At 47.3% G+C, this 16,446-nt stretch overlaps 1 protein-coding gene across 1 annotated transcript; it reads left to right on the forward strand.

Annotated features, from left to right (window-relative positions):
• The first annotated feature begins 2,804 nt into the window (after nucleotides 1–2,804).
• On the forward strand, nucleotides 2,805–10,809 carry OSR1 (odd-skipped related transcription factor 1). The gene is made up of 3 exons (XM_059468226.1): nucleotides 2,805–2,994; nucleotides 8,339–9,031; nucleotides 9,554–10,809. Exons 2-3 carry the CDS (start codon nucleotides 8,385–8,387, stop codon nucleotides 9,687–9,689), a joined length of 783 nt encoding a protein of 260 aa, XP_059324209.1. The 5' UTR covers nucleotides 2,805–2,994; nucleotides 8,339–8,384; the 3' UTR covers nucleotides 9,690–10,809.
• The last annotated feature ends 5,637 nt before the right edge of the window (nucleotides 10,810–16,446 follow it).

The following is a 16,446-nucleotide window of genomic DNA, read 5'->3' on the forward strand; positions in this document are numbered from 1 at the left end:
GCAGCGGAACGACAGTCCCGGTGTGCCGCGTCCGGGATGCTGCTCCCCGAAAACGGGCTGCATGGAACTGGGGGCTTTGACCTGCAGATACGTGGGACAGGATAGGGACGGGGATGATTTTGGGAAGGGGATACAGGTGGGAAACAGGAAGGGGGGCTCCGGTCTCCCCAGTCATCCCACAGGTTTGTCTTGCAACGAATTGGGTTTCGCTGTCACGTCTAAATCCTACAAACGTGGCTAGCTTTGGGAGCAGATGCCTTCACTTTTCACAATTCTGTTGAAGTCGTAACATTCCTAATCGACAGCAGATCTTAGCTGCGGAAAAGCGCAGCATATTCCCTGCGTGTCAGAGTGGTTTTGTTCCCCGTTCCCCGTATTACGTTCCCCACCGCTGTAAATTAACATAATGCAAATTAGCAAGGGACATCATAAAAATCCATTCGAGAGTAAAGGTTTTGGAACAACATACGCTTCATAACTTAAACGCCATATATTTAAAACAAATACACTTAACAAGACAGTTAACCTGAAACTTCAGTTCTATCGCCAGTGGGTTGACAAGTCCAAATATTTTTATTTTTTAGCAAATACGTAAATATTAAGCGACACATTATCCAGGCAGCTTTCAGCTCCAACTTCCAGGAATATTCTAGAACAGAATGATTTGTCAACGATCTGCTTTGATTATAAACTACTTTCGCGTGGGAATAATTTTTTTTGTGTCTTCCTCCCCCGTAGGCAATGAGATCATTTACTGCCACGCATTTCGATGTTTAAGTATTTATTTCAGAATGATGGGGTTTGTACCTGGAAGAGCATGGTTTTTATTTTTTTTTTTCCTCAAAGGCAGCACGTGCAGGTATCGTAGCTGGGTTTGTGTTTACCGTCTCAGCTAACCCGCTATTTCTCTAAAGAGAATTGCGACTTTTGTTTTATTAGCACATGCACCCACCCTCAGCTATAATAAGATTTTTCCTATGTGAAAAGATTCATCTCCAGTTAGAAGAGCTTATCTGCGGTCTGTGTCTTGGTCAGGAAACACTTGGGAATCTTACATTTGTGTTCAGAAAACTGGACTTAAAAACTGGGGAGTTTTTTTAGTAGGTTTTTTTTTTTTTTTTTGGAGGGGGATTGAGTGTGTGAGGGTTATGATAAAGAAAGAGAGAAAATAACAACACGAAACGCGAGAGAACTGAGGAAGAACTGGGAACGTCTTTGCTTCCCCTCTGCCTCATAAAAATGCCACTCGTTTACAAAAAAAAAGGGAAGGAAAATCTCTTCGCCTGGCTGGAGCAGAGTGCTGTGTTGGACCACAAATTGTTCATAAAAATTGAGAGGATTTGGGATTGAAACGGCAGGGCTAGGCTTGCTCCGCCACGCTACTGTCATGCCCATGAGCACTTATTCTGCAGGATGATAACGTAGTGTTTTCTTGTTGCTGTTTTATTGATTTTGGCTTTATTTGTTTGCTTGTTTTTCCTTCGGAGATGGTGAAAAAAAGAAAAAGGTGTAATAACAGGAGTGTCATGAACAATAAAAAGACACACGCGTGTCCCCGAGCACGGTACCGTGTTATCCTGACGGATCTGTCTTCGCTCGCGTGTTATATTACCCTGGCTTCTCGGGACAATGTAATATACCCAAGCAATTTTCTCCCCTTCCCGGATCTAAAGGAGTGTGAATGGATGGATGAATAGAAAAACAAATAACCGAGGAGATTACGGCCTCAGATTAATTATAAAGCACGTTTAACCTTTTTCTTTCGAGGGTTATTTTGCTTTTCCTGTGTCGCCCGGGCAGTCGCCCCCGGACGCAAGCAAAGCTTTGCGGCTCCCCCATCCACGGGGACCCCGCGGAGTTTCGCACGCCGTGGATCCCCTCCGGGGAGCGGGGGGAGACCCTCCCGATCCGTGGGAGGAAGGGCAGGAGGAAAGCACCCAGGTCAGGGGCGCTGGGGCGGAAAGTGGGGATCAGGAGGGATGCTGGGACGGGCGGAGGAAGCGTCCTCCCGGGGGTGGACCCCTCACAGGTAAGCGGCTCCCGGGATCCTCTCCGAGGATTTTCTCAGAGAGGCAGAGCAACTTGCGATCCCTAAATCCCTCCAGCGGGAGCAGATCCCTCCCTCCATCCTCCTCCCCACTTTTTCAGCCTTTCTGCCTTTGTCCCCCTCCCGCCCTCTGGGCAGGTCCCGGTGAGTCCTGTCCCGCGGCTCTGCCCGGCGGGGAGGGGGCGCGGCGCGGCTCGGCGCGGCTCGGCGCGGCTCGCAGCCCTGAGGTGCCGAGCGGAGCGGCGGGGCCGGATCGGCGCAGGCAGCGCTGCCGCTCAGCGGCGCCGGGAGAGCGTCCCGAACCCGCGGAGCTGCGCGGGGAGCCCGCGGGGATCCCCCGGGAGGACGCTCCGGCGGGGAGGGGCCCCGGGGAGATGCTCCGGGAGAGGCTGCGGGAGCGGGGAGGGGGGAGCAAGGAGAGGTTCGCGGGCTGCGAGCCCCGGCTGCTGCGCCTCCCGGAGAAGCGGGCTGAAAAGTTGGTTCTTCCCAGCCAGGAACTTTGCGGCCGCGTGCGCATGCCCGGAGTGCGGTGGGAGGCTGAGGGGGGAGCGGGGCGGGGGGGTTGAAATAAGGAGGAGGCAGGAGCGAAGGGATCGGTTCAGTCTGAGCGCGGCCGCTCCCGGGCGCGTTCGCACTCCAGCGCACGCAGCCGGCGCCGGGAGCGGGAGCAGGGACAGCACCTCCGGCCGCGCCGGCCGGAGCACCTGGACACCTGGCCCCGCTCGGATCTGCCTGTACCCGCTGGAGGAGCAGTGGGGTGGGTGGGGTGAGCTGTGCCCCCCAGGGCCAGCACAGACACTGACCTAGCCCAACCTCCGTTTTTCTTTTTTTTTTTTTCCTTTTTTTTTTTTTTCCCCCTATTTTTTTCCATTATTTTATTTTACCAGCTCAAATTTAGCCCAGGATCTTTTAACTGCTGCCAGCGGTGGAGCACAGATCGGGATTAGGTAAATAAAAAGAACAACTCATTCTGTTTGGTTTTGTTTTGCCAAGCCTCGGGGGTTGGGGATATCGATTCAAACACTTCCTTTACTTCACCTCCTTTCTTTCTTTGCCCCCATCCCCTCCCACAAGCCGCTGGATGGTGCAGAAGCGTGGATATTGTGGTTCACGTGAGGAGGACTGCTCTCTTTGGGGCGGGCGGAGGGCTGGGGTAAGCCTTCACATGGGTCTCGGATATTTTGATGCTATTTTAAGATTTGTCCTCCCCTTTCAAAGTTGTGCCTCCCCCCTTGCGGAGAAGCAGTGTTTCAAACCCGAGCTAAAAATGACACATACGAGCAAAACAGAAGCCTGCATGTCCTTTACGGCCTTGAACTTCTAGCTTTTCTCCTTTCTATTACTGGCATGTCTTTCCACTTCTTTCTCTTCTTTCTTTATTTCAGAGAGGTTTATTCTTTTCTTTTTCTTCTTTTCTTGCAACTCCAGTGTTTTAGGATCTGAAAAGCCTTCTCTCTTTCTTCCCAAGGCCATAACAGGAATGAGCCTGATGTTTATATTTGTCTGCTCGAAACAAGTTCAGCACAAGAGAGACTAAGCTTCTCTCGAGGCCGAGCCTATAAAGTGTCAGTGCAAAGCCGAGGATTAGAGTACGGTTGTTATAGTTGGCTTTTGGCAGGGAAACTATAAAAATAGAGCATTTTGGAGATTATTGTAGCGCCGCAGGAATTGTTCGATAAATCGCGAGCCAGGCAGGAGGGTCCCGGACAGGTGCACCGTGGGTCCAGTTCAGCGAGTCCGGAGTGAGCTGGGACAGAGGCCCGAGCCCACGGCAGCGCTGGGCCCGGGCTGCGGCTCAGGGCAGAGCCCGCTGCGGGAGCGGGAGCGCGCCGGGGATGCTCGGCTGTGCCCCGGCGCTGGCACCGCAAAGCTTCGCCCCTGCCCGCGCCGTGAGCGCTGTGGCCGTGGGAAGCGAGGAGGGCAGGGGCAAGGAATCCTCCCTGCGGCCGGGAGAGAGGAAGGACGATGTATTCCCGTGCAGGGGAGGCAGCGGGTATTTCTCTAGGGAGAAAGAGAGGGCGAATGTTGTGCTGGGGGCCCTTCAACACCCGAGGGGATTGCAAAGGCACACGCACAGTACCCCCAAACCCGCCTAAGAACCGGTGCGGGGAGAAGGTGAGGAGCTGCCCCTGCGGCCGCGCCACCCACGCCCGCCGCGCTCCCGCCGTGGCCCCGCAGCCGCTGCTCCCCCGGGGCCGAGCTCGGCATCTCCGCTGCTCTGCAGAGAAGGAGCGCTGCCCCGGGCAGTGCGGCCAGCGACGGTGCACTCGCCCCCCGGCTATTCTTTACTATTATTATTATTATTATTATTATTATTATTATTATTATTATTATTATTATTATTATTATTAGAGAAACTAAAGCCCATCTCGCTCACCCGCGCTCGCAGTGGTGGTCTGGGGAGACTTGTCAACACCGATTTCGTGATAAAATGTGAATGATGATTTTATAAGGATTGAGCGGAGATATCCAAGGCGCACGCTGACTGAGTCCTTCCAGTCCTCATTAATGTTAGTAATTAACTCTTTCACGCTCAATTAGCCCCAAATAAACCTGCTTTAATAGATTCTGCACACTTCATTAATACTTTGAATAAATCTGTGTTGAACAATGCATTTTATTCCTCAAGAGCACCACGCTCGAAAAATGCGGAGGGAAAGGGCAGTTTTATTCCCTTTCCACTTAGTTTCCCAAACACAGATAACTTACAAGCTCCATTTCTCGGCTTTAACTTTAGGAAGGGAAACTTTCTTCCCCTCAAAAGAGACAAAATAAATAACAGACCTGGTGGCAAAATGCTGCACACCGGTGCGTGCAGCCGAAAGGACAGGGCTACCAGACTTGAAAAAATTCAGCAAAACTGGGGAACATTTTTTTTACGGAAGAACCTGATTGCTGTAGTTTGTCGCAAGAATGCATCATTTTATGTCCGCTACTTTGTCATGTTTGTAAAAATAAGCAACGTTCTCAGGGTAATTTACCTTCTCTATTCTTCCATGTGGAACTAATTAGCAAACCTCATTATTTATGAGTCAGGTATTTAATGTAACAAATATCCCTTTCAAAGGATACATCGGAAATTGATAATTCAATGTAGAAAGGAAAAATACCGACTAGTCACAAGATTACTTAAAAATCCATTTAATTTCTCCTCTTGCTGTGCTACCAGGAGAAAATTGGGTCTATAACTTTTTTTTTTTTTTTTTCTGGCGTATAGAGTAGTAGAATTTAATCTGGAAGGTTAAGATTGAAATGGTTTTAAAACAGTGGCAACTGGACAATAGCATTACCGTATCTTCACTCAGGGCAAAGGGTAAGAAAGCTGGAGACAGATGTAGACTTTCAAGTTTATGATCCTATTTTGCAGGGTAAATTTATCTTGGCATGAGTGGGTTTTGTTTCAGTCAGAACACAAGTGTTTTGTTCTTAATTACTCACCGAGCTACTTTGTGTTAAAAAAGAAAACGCCGTACAGTTTTATTGCAATGGGGGGATTCAAGCAGAGAAGTCGCGGGGTCTTCTTCTGTAAAAAAAGAGGAAAAAAAGAAGACCCGATAACGATCTGTTTACATGAAGCAGATTTAAAGGTGGAGGTGACACCGAAATCAAAGAAACGTTGATCTCTTTGCGGGCAAGTGGGAGACCAGAGAGCTACTACACTGTGAAACACATTGGCTTTGATGTCCCGAAGCGAGGGGACTTTATGAAATAGCCTGCTCTTCATCCATATTTTCGACTATCCCGGTCGTACAGAGCAAAAGTGTAGCTTACATTTCTGGAAAAGTGCCAAAAAACTTGTAGTAACATGAACAGTCTGCTCCTGCCTCCTCTTTCCTTCTTATTTTCTCCTCCTCTCTCTTTTTCTTTTTTTCCCTTGTCGTCTTTTGCTTTTTCATCCTTTTTAGGATTTTTTTTTTTTTAATTTAGCAGAACTTCTCTAGCAAGAACCAAAAAACTGCGGGTGTAAGGGATGCTATTATGACCTGACTGTATTTCTCCTTGGTTTGTGCCTTGTTCTTTATTGGGAAAATGTAAAGCGAATTTTTAAAATATTTTCAAGTGAGAATTTACCCATATTGACGTAGTAGATTTCTGCTTATATATTCCATATTAAGTGTTTGCTAAGCATACAAAGAAAGAAAGAGAGATAAACATCATTTGCAGTAGCTGGTTTCATATTTGAGAGATCTAGAGCTATCTAGACAGAGAAATGGACGTGGAGCCATTGTGAAGGACAGAAACAGACATTTTCAGGTACCCAGATGAGAGGACAAGAGTGTTTTCTGTGCACTTTGTTCTTGGGGTCACCAGCTGAGTCATTTGTGCTGTGATGTGGACATGCTTAGTGTATAGGCAGCACTAACTAAATAAAAGTATATCCCCAGTAGAGCAACAAAACAGTCTGGTTAGTTCAACAGCCTTAAATAGTTTAGGAAAAAAAAAACAAACCAACCAAAAAAAATCCCCAAGCACAAAAACTCCCACCAAAACAAAACAAAACAACCCAATCCCCAAAAAAATAGAAATTGGGAAAAAAAGAGGAAAGGGAGGAGACTAGAGAATATAATGTGTGCATTTTTCAATCAGTCACTATCAGAAATGTATCCAATTGAAAACCAAAAAATGTCACAATCTCTTATTCTGGGTCATTGCAGTGGAATTCCTCTAAGGTTTGAGTCTCTCTTCCTGCTGCTGATTTATGTAAAGCAGAGTGAAAGGTGGGACTGGAGTATAGAGCTGCTCAGAGTAAGCTTCTCTCTCTCACACCCTCCCAGCCGCAGCTCCTCTTTCCAGGCAACAGCACACATATAAATCAGATTTTTTTCCCTGGTCTTTAGACCTCTTCCACCAGCAGTTTCCACACCCCCAGACTTCCAGCTCAGAGGGACAATTCCTGCTCTGCTGTACTTTGCTGCCTCTTTCTCCAAAGGGCCTTCACTCTTCACATGGGGATGAACTCTAATCTGAATACTGCAAGGACCCTGTGGGGATCTCATGGGGGAACCTGCCGAGGTTCAGCAGGAACCCAGTCAGGATCTTACAAAGATCCTGTTGTGTGGATCCTGTGGGAACACTGCAGCCAACATGTGGGGACTCTGGCAGCAAATAGCCCCACTGAAGACAAATCCCAGAGCTCACTGAGGGGAAAGTGAGTATAAGTTAAGGGCTGTGGAGTAAGGAGGAGGCTCTATGGGCTGAAGGGATATGATTCTTCCAAAAGCCATGGGTGCTCTCTCACCCACAAAGGGAGGAAGCTGTGTCCCCACCAACAACCCTCGGGAGGCATCCACTGCCAAATGGTTGACAGCAGCCAGGGCTGAATTTTCAGACTGGGCCAGATGTGCCTGAATGCTGCTGCCTTGTAGCATTTTCCCCTCCGTCTTGTGGGGTGGGACATGTAGGGATCTGGCCCAGAAGAGAGGCTAGGGGCTTGGCAGGACCCTGACACTCAGACCAAAGTGGTGGCACCCAGCCCAGGGAAGGGCTGAGGCCCTGCAGCTGCTGGTCTGGATGCCCCATGGGAAGGGTCTCGCCAGTCCTCATCTTTTAGCCTTTTGAAGAGCTCTAATTAAGCAATTGCTTAGATTAGGAAGTGGGTTTGAAGCCAGGCACTTCTCCCTGGGAAGAGCAAATGGCATTTCAGGTTTGTCACCCAAATTCAGCATTTTCCTCTTTCTTTTTGCAGTACACAAGAGGGAGGACTTTGGCAGGGATCTTCCCCGTAATGTTTTTTCACCAAAATTATTTTATTTTTCTGAAAGAGGGAGAGCATGCAGTTCTTCATCACCTCAGAGTCTTGGCTGAGGCCAGACCACAGGGAGCTGAGTGACCCAGGAGCAGGAAGCTCCTCACCCTTCCCTGTGTCACCTCAAGAGCCAGGGCTAAATGCAGCTTCTCTGGACAGATGTAGTGGGCAGTATCTCACTATTTTCTAAAAGCTGAGGTCACCTAGGAAGGGATTATAAATTACTGGGAAATGACTGAGATTTTTGGGCCAAAAATGGCATCTCGGCTGTCCCTGTGTACAAGATCATTGGAAGTCTGCACAGCAGGGGATGCTGCTGGGAAGTGAATGATTGTGGATGCAGTGCAACATTTGTGTGCAAGAGAGAGATGGGGAGAGGGAGAATCTGGGGATGCACTAACAGCAAAGACCTGGCAAGGCCTCTAAATCCAAGGCAACCTCTTCCTTTGGCTTTGGAGAGCGGTATTGATTAGGGGCAAGGTAAGGCGCTTTGATTTTAATATAAATCTACTTCTTCCTCTTCCCCTCCCATCTTTATTTTCCAGATATTTTCCTCCCCTGTTCCGAAGATCCTCCTCCTGAGCGGCCACCATGGGAAGTAAAACCCTGCCGGCGCCAGTGCCCATCCATCCTTCCCTGCAGCTCACCAACTACTCCTTCCTGCAAGCATTTAACGGGCTGCCCGCCGTGCCCTCCGACCACCTCTCCAACCTCTATGGCTTCAGTGCCCTGCACGCCGTGCACCTGCACCAGTGGACTCTGGGCTACCCGGCCATGCATCTGCCCCGCTCCTCCTTCTCCAAAGTGCCCGGCGTCTCCAGCCTGGTGGATGCACGGTTCCAGCTGCCCACCTTCCCGCTCTTCCCACATGTCATCCAGCCCAAGCAAGAGGCTGCCAACATGACCCTCAAAGCCAAACCCCGCTTTGACTTTGCCAACTTAGCAGTGGCTGCCACGCAAGAGGACCACTCTAAACTGGGACAGGCAGACAGTCAGGGCTCGCCAGCAGGGCTGGGGTCTTTGCTTGAGGTGACTAAACTCTCTCCAGAAAAGAAACCCACACGGGGAAGGTTACCGTCCAAAACCAAGAAGGAGTTTGTGTGTAAATTCTGTGGCAGGCACTTCACCAAGTCCTACAACCTTTTGATCCATGAAAGAACCCACACCGACGAACGGCCCTACACATGTGATATTTGTCACAAGGCTTTCAGAAGACAGGATCACCTGAGAGATCACAGGTAACTATTTTTCTTTTCCTGTTTTTTTTTCCCTTGTGTATTTGTACTCTCCCAGTTACCAATCCACACTCAAGATTTTTATAAGAGAGGTTAAGTACCCATCCAACCAAGAGTGTTCCCTCTAGTTTTTCCTCTGCCCACTGTTGGTGGAAGAGCCCAGGAAACTCACAGTGGAAGACATACCTCACTCACTCCAGAAAGACAACTTTCACAACCTCCTTTTTACTTCTACAGATGTTTTCACCCTCCATTTGCATCATGTGTCCTCTGCCTCTATGATCACTCAGAAGTGTCATGAAGACACACAGTCTGGTGACCCCAAAGTAAAAGAGAAATTCTTTATCCCTAAGAAGGGCACCCTATAACCCTCTGATGGGGCCCTCACTTGCCCAAGAATCACGCTTCAGCACTCTCAATCTCAGCAGTAGGTGTAAGAAATGTTCAGCCCATTCTCCCTCAGGTGGCTTGCTGCTGAGTTTAGGCCAGTTATTTCTGACATGTCAATTGTTTTTCTCTCTCTAGATATATCCATTCTAAAGAAAAGCCTTTTAAGTGTCAAGAATGCGGGAAAGGATTTTGCCAGTCCAGAACACTAGCGGTCCACAAGACACTGCACACGCAAGTAAAGGAACTGAAACCTGCCAAACTTAAGTGTTGAATCTCCATCTTCTGTGAACTTTTCCTCCCCTTCAGACTTTACACCAAAACTAGAGCAGAAACAAAACTTTCAGGATGGGAGCACTGGACTTTGTGCTTTGCTTTTGTTTCTACTTTAAAAAGGGCAAAATCTGCACCCCTTCAATTCCCTGTCCAAGCAGTTAACTTCCTAAGTCGTGGGTGAAAAGATTATTTTGAGTTTAAAATATACGTGAATGATACAGAGAGTGCTAGCTAGCTTGTGTGGCTTTGATAAACTTTATGCCAAAAGGTGGTGCTCACGTGTTGGACAGGAATCTCTTTAAAACCAAACAAAACCCCACAAGGCACCCCTGACCAACCCTGCCCCCACCCAAAAAAAAACCCCAAAACCAACCAAAATCATAGCTTCCAAAAGTATTACTTAAGAAAATCCAAACTCTTATTTTATACTTTTTTTTTTTGACTGTATAAAGCTTCTTATTTTTACACTTCAGGAAATACAAAGAATTCCAGAAGACAATTAAGAACTGAAACGGTGGTTTCTCATCACAGCACCATTAAGACAAGGAGAGGGGCAACTTGCAAATCTCATTTGCTAGTTTGTTTTCAGAAAAGAAGAAAATTAATGTTTGGAAATGACCTAAGTCTCTCAAGTGGGGAGTTCTATCATGCGTTAGAAAATGCATCCAGATCTCAGACCCATGCGTTCCTGGTGTTGGGACAAATCAGTGTTCATGGGACATGGAGAACTTTTTTATTACCTTGTGGTCTAGTGTGCTGTGAGGAAGTTTGTAACTTCTGGACTTATTTAAAAAACCCAGAGGAAAGAAAGATGGCAATACGTCAAACTGACGGTATGCACAACGTGGTTTTAGTGGTACTTAAAGTCTTCGTGTGTCCTGGTGTGAGAGAACAAATCTCAACTTGAGAGCGTATTTTTTTAAATGCTGGCTTTCTGAACAGTGTATTCAAATTAACAGACATTCCAATAAGTTCTGTTTATTAAAAAAAAAAAAAAAGTTGTATGGCTGTTTGGCACTTTATGCTGATTATTGGTAATTGACATTTATCACTGGATTGTGTGTGGTTTTTAAGTATTAAAATAAATTGTTATTTTACAGGCAAGTCTGCATGGAATACATATGTGTTTGTTTTGTTTCTGATCTCTTCCCTGGTAAACCCTCTGTGTCAATATTCAGAACGTATTTATTTTTTGATATCTTTTTCTTAGTATTTCTACCGTTCTACCTAGAAAGTCTGGATCTTTTTTCTATGCATTAGCTTTCACCTTTCTAATTTTCATTTTCTTTTCTTTTTCTTTTTTTTTTCTGTTTTTTTTTTTTTTTTTTTTTTCCATTTTAATTTTCTTTTTCGGTTTTTTTTTTTTTTTTTTTTTTTTTAAGTCATGACAAAAGTAAACATCTGCGGAGAGTCCAATAATTTTGCCACTAGTGAGGAAAAAAAATCGTCTTGGGTAACTAAATCGTGGGTATTAGCTGATAAGATTAGGTGTCAGAAGTGTTATAAAACAAATCAGATGAGTAATGGGCGAGCCGCGGCTGCTCTCGGTGCCTGGAGGCGCTGCGGGGAGAGACGCCTTCGCACCCCCATTCCCGCCTTTGTCAAGAGAGGGCATTTTTCAGTCACATCTTCGGCCCGCTCCGCGCTGATTGGGGCGGCCTTTGATTCCCGGCAGCTGTCTTAGATCAGAGATGTTTATTCCTCTGCGAAACCTCTTTGGATCGAGACGGGGGAGAGAGCGCAGCGCTGGGGCATCCGCCCGAGCCTTTGAAGCGCCTCTTGCCGCCGTCCTTTCTCGTCCTCTCGGCAAACCCTAAACCTTCCTCCTCCCGTCACAAGTCAGTGCCCCCGCGATAAGAGAAGCCTCTTTTTTTTACAAATTAGCGACGGGGCAGAGGTGACCTCGGAGCTGCCCAGCGGCTCCTGCGCGGCCGCGGCGCGGATGCTCGGCCGGAGCGCGGATGCTCGCCGAGCCCGCCGCTCGGTCCGGTGCGGCTCCTTTCGCCTTCCCCCCTGCCGCTTTTAGTAATTATTCCTTAATTTGGTCAAAGAATCCTATCAGGGACAGGGAAAAAGGTGCGTTTCTAACTCATTTAGTGTAAGGGGAGGGGGAAGAAACCTCTATCCCCCTCTTATTTATTGGACACCCATTCCAGCGCACCGTAACTAATGAAAAGGCACTTGCAGGACGGGCTGCGGACCCACCTCCAACGTGGGAAGGCCCTCGGGGAGCTCGGGATGCGAAGTGCCGCCTGTGCCTGCATCCAGCTCCGGGGGCTGGGAGCACGGGCAGAGTTTGAAGCTGGCTTGCTTCGGCTTTGCTTCCCACGCGCACTGGCTTCTCACCCTGCGAGAAGGCTTTTGGCTTTGGCAGCTGAAAAGCAGCAAGTGAGGGGTGCGGGGTGAGGTCCGCAGTAACCTGCAGGCAGCCGGCAGGGCCGGCCCTGCGCGGGAGGAGGGCGGGACGGGCGCGGAGCCCTGCGCGCTTCTCCGCTCCGCTTTCGGCATCTCCTGCGCGGAGCCCGGCCGCAGCGAGGAGCATCCGCCGCGGCGCTGGCTCGGCATGTTTGCTCGGCAGCTCTTCTCGGAGGCAATTTGGAGGTGTCGTCTCCCGCGCCTCTCCCCGGTCCTCCGTGGGGGTTTAGAGGGATTGCCTTGCACAAACCCCGCGGGAGCGGCCGCCTTTCCGCGGCGTGGGTCGCTGCCCCGGAGCGCTCCGTGCGACACGCCAGCCCGGCTGCCCCGCCAGGGGCACCGCATCCCGCGCCGCGCCGAGGCCGGACCGGCAGCCCCGAGCACTGACACGCAGCCTGAAGGCTGGGTGGTTCATCCTCCTCCGTGCCCTTCCAAACGGAGAATCAGAGAGAAAATCCCCGATGGACTTCCCCGTCCCTCTTGTGTCGCTCCTGGCACCAAGTAAGGGAACAAGGATGCACCCGGGATCCTGTCGCCGAGCGAGAAAGTAAAGGGCACTGTCGCTCGGAACCAGGTTTTCAGGGGTCGTAACTACGAGGCAGAAACCCGAGTCGGGTGCGCAGGGAGGGAGGAAGGGACTCAGGTCACTCCGCTGAGGCTTTCCCACGGTCGCTCCACCGCCTCCTTAACACCGGGAAACCAAAACACCCGTGGCGAGGTAAGAAACCGTGTCAGTGACTGGTTCCTGGGAACCATTGGAGCTGCGGGGTCGCAAAGGTGGAGAAACCACTCCTCCCAGCTGGGCATGAGAAGCGTTTCATTTGAAAAGCTGAAGCTTGGGGATCTGACTGCCAAGAATTTCTTGGGACCTGCATTTTTATGTGCAATTAAAAAGAAAAAGAAAACCTCCAGAACTGACATAATTGGAAATGCAGATGTATTAAAACTATGTGGGCATGCCGAGCACAGGATTCACATACAACCTCTCAATGCCGCTTGTACTACACTTAAATATGTATTTCCTCCTCCCAGAAAGCCACTTTTGCCCTGGTGCTAACAAAGGCTATCTATCTGGTCATGCTCCCAGCTGCATGGGGGAACAGTTCGCCTTTTCCCTCCAGCATTTTGAAATTTGCTAGGCAGATTCAGCGATTCCAAGGAAAGCAAAGTAAAGATGAAATCATGAGTCAGAAGAGATAAGTTGTACTAAACCCCAAAATAAATGAAAGGAATTAGATGGGAAATGTGCCTTTTGAATGAGGATCACAATTTAAATGATTAATTGCCTTCCCTCTCTTTCTTTTTCTTTTCTATCTTTGCAAATATTTTAATTTGACATTCATGCAGTGAATAAAACTTACTTAGGCCTCTGTCTGCCAATGGAGATCTGATTCTGTTTTCACAGTTGCTTTAAATTTTGCATTTTCATCATAAAAACATCCCTGAATGGGAGTTTGCAAGAGTAAAAAAACGGGCACCTGACTCTAGTTGCCCCTTCCTGCAGGATTTATAAAGGAAGCACAGATTTTTAAATTTTAATAATTTTTTTAACCATTTCCAGTTACAGAAGGAAAACATAAAGATGTGTTGGCACATCTCTTGCTCTCTTTCCCCCTCTTTGCATTCCAGTCATTCTTTTTCTGCCCATAAACTGTTAGTACTCTGCAAGAGCCTGATTCTGCACAGCCTACTAAGCCTGTCTTTTTTTTTAGATGCAGGAAAAAATCCTGTCAGATGGGGTCTTCAGTGCACATTCATGAAACAGAGCAAAAGCCTCTCTCAGAATGTGCACTGGAACAGCAAATAGTTACTTTTCAGCTGTGGATTGCATGTGCCTCTGAAAAAGGGACCACAAATCATTGGGTTTTTAAAGGTTCCGCATGAGTTGTATATTAATCCCAGTTTCCCTAGGGATGGATTAATCCCAGCTTCCCAGTTGTGTGGCTAGAGACAATGTGGATGGGGTTGGGGGCAGGGGAGAAGAGAGATGGGGAAAGGAGAGGGAAAATAAAAGATATGTCACAGGAATACATGGCCTAAGTGGCGAGGAGCCATAAGTAGTTTCAATACCTTTTCTACCTCTGTCACCACGTGTAAACTGAAGTAACTTAGGCTCCCTTTTTTGGTTTCTTCATCAATAAATTGGGGTAATGCTGCTGATTTTGGTCCCAGGAGACTTGGCACACTCATGTAAAAACTCCTGCTCAACCCTCAGTAGTGAAAGGAGAAACTCCAATTTGTCTGAGGGCAACTGAAAGCAGGGCCTGATCTGGGTGATCTAATGGACTGTGGACGACAAATTTATATTCACGTGTAATTCTTTTCCAGCCGTGGCAGTTTTGTTGAGAGATGGAGTCCTAGAGCCCAGTATGCTTTTCTTCTCTACATTCCTATCCAGTGACTACACAGGAGGAGTGGCATGGGCCAAATTCATCCCTGGTGGGACTCCAATGACATCAGTCATCTTTATAGGAGTTTTTTGAATGAAGTCAATTGGGTTTTACAAGGACCAAGTTTGGCCACATGCATATTTAACTGCTCAGAGAGCTACAGCAGTGAATGAAGCTTCCCTTCCCTCAGGAAGAATCACTTCTCAGTCTGGGAGACACAAGCAAAGCCATTGACTTGTTTTGCACAGTCAAGTTTACCTTATTTAAACTCAAGGAGTGGCTGAAGAGTGCTCAACATCCAGCAGAACTTCAAAGAAACAGCAGCCTAGCTGCTCTGAAATGTTCCCAGCTTTGGATGGAGCTCTGCATTTGTCCACAGGCTCGGTGCAGGTCCCACTGGTCCCCAGCAGACCCGTGTCCATGCAGAGGGCAGTGTCCAGCAGCAGGCCTGTGAGCAAGGCAGTGGCTTCAGCACGGGGCTGTGTCGGGCTGTTCCCTCTGCCCTTTATCAGACCTGGCTTTTCCAGGGTCCCTGTCGTGCCCAAATGTCTCTGCCCCTTCCAGTTCACATCTCCCTCTATGCTGCTCTCTGGGGCTACCAGTTACACCTGCTGAGAATGTGGTAAAGCACTAAAAAGGGGCATTCTGTCCTCCACCTGTGACTTGGCTGCTGGTGCTGACTCCCCTTACACCTTACTCCTATGCTTTACTGGAGTCTGACATTGCACCAAACCAGTTTATAGCAGCATTGTAGTTCCTGACTCAGTGGCTATTAAAAAGTAAACCAACAATCTGATCAGTGTCAGTGATTACCAAAAGTTTGTCTACAGAGTTTGTCACCACTAATCACTTAAATTATTTGCAAGGTCAGTTAATTTTGTTTTCTTATTGCATCTTCTAAGGAACAGTCAATTTGAACAACTAGAGAACTGTATTGCTGAGCAGAAGAACATGTGTTCTGGTCATATGAGGGACCTCAGCTGTTTCCCAAGGGATGAATGTCATGCTTCTTTTCCTGATTTCTAATGTGCCTTATGTCTTTGATAGATCTTTGAGTGATGGAAGTCACATTTAATTTTCAATATTATTTACATTATTTGTGTGTAATAAAGAAATCTGAGATTATGGGCTTGTTCATCTCTTTTACATCAACTTGACTGAATCAAATAGAGCTATTCTAGTTTTATAGCTGAAGTTGTGAATTAGTAATGGTTTTGCTGCAGCCACAAAACCCATACTATTCAGACCAACTATCACTTTTTTGTCTACTTTTAGTTTTCCTAAGTTTTATTTTACCATTTGTCTTCTGTCCCTATTAGTCTATGTCATTTAGGAGAGAGGAAAAAAAGGAAGTGTTACTAGATTTTCAGCAGGACATATCAACTTGTACTAGAGACTTATAGAGACTTATAGTTTTCGGTTCTTTTTCCTTCTTCAATCTTTATTTCTCAGGTAATATTGATTTTTTTTAAAATTTGCATTTCTAATACTTCTTTCTCTCATCTTTTTTCTTCCTCAGTCTTGATAGAATTCATGTCCTGCCCATTTTAATCTGTGTTTCTGCCTTTTATTCAGGTCCATTTTAATTTCCCTACATGCTGCTGAAACTTTATTTTTATTTCCCACATCACTGGATCTGATGACTCTATTTCAATCTGACCTTTTTTTTGCTACCCTCTGATCTTCTTCATCAAGCTCAAGTAAGTCTTCCAGAACAAAATTCACTACAAATTTTTCTTTTTCTAAGTCTCTGAATTCATCTCTTCATGGTCCTGCTTTCTTCACTTGTTTCAAACAACCTCATAATTTCCAGCCTTCTCTCATCACAACACCTTTTCTCTTTCTGGCCTTTTGGTTTCAAACTGGAGCTGCTCAAATCACATTTTATGAGTGAATGATTAATCTATTTAACAATTTTTTTATCCTTTCAAGGATTGTCCAGACACAACA

The sequence above is a fragment of the Ammospiza nelsoni genome, chromosome 3, assembly GCF_027579445.1.
Source record: "Ammospiza nelsoni isolate bAmmNel1 chromosome 3, bAmmNel1.pri, whole genome shotgun sequence".
Taxonomy (NCBI): domain Eukaryota; kingdom Metazoa; phylum Chordata; class Aves; order Passeriformes; family Passerellidae; genus Ammospiza; species Ammospiza nelsoni.

Excerpts from the sequence above, each read along its gene's own strand:
- OSR1 (XM_059468226.1), top strand. The coding sequence starts at position 8,385 with ATGGGAAGTAAAACCCTGCCGGCGCCAGTGCCCATCCATCCTTCCCTG. Across the intron at positions 9,032-9,553 it reads GATCACCTGAGAGATCACAG|ATATATCCATTCTAAAGAAA; the intron begins GTAACTATTTTT and ends TTCTCTCTCTAG.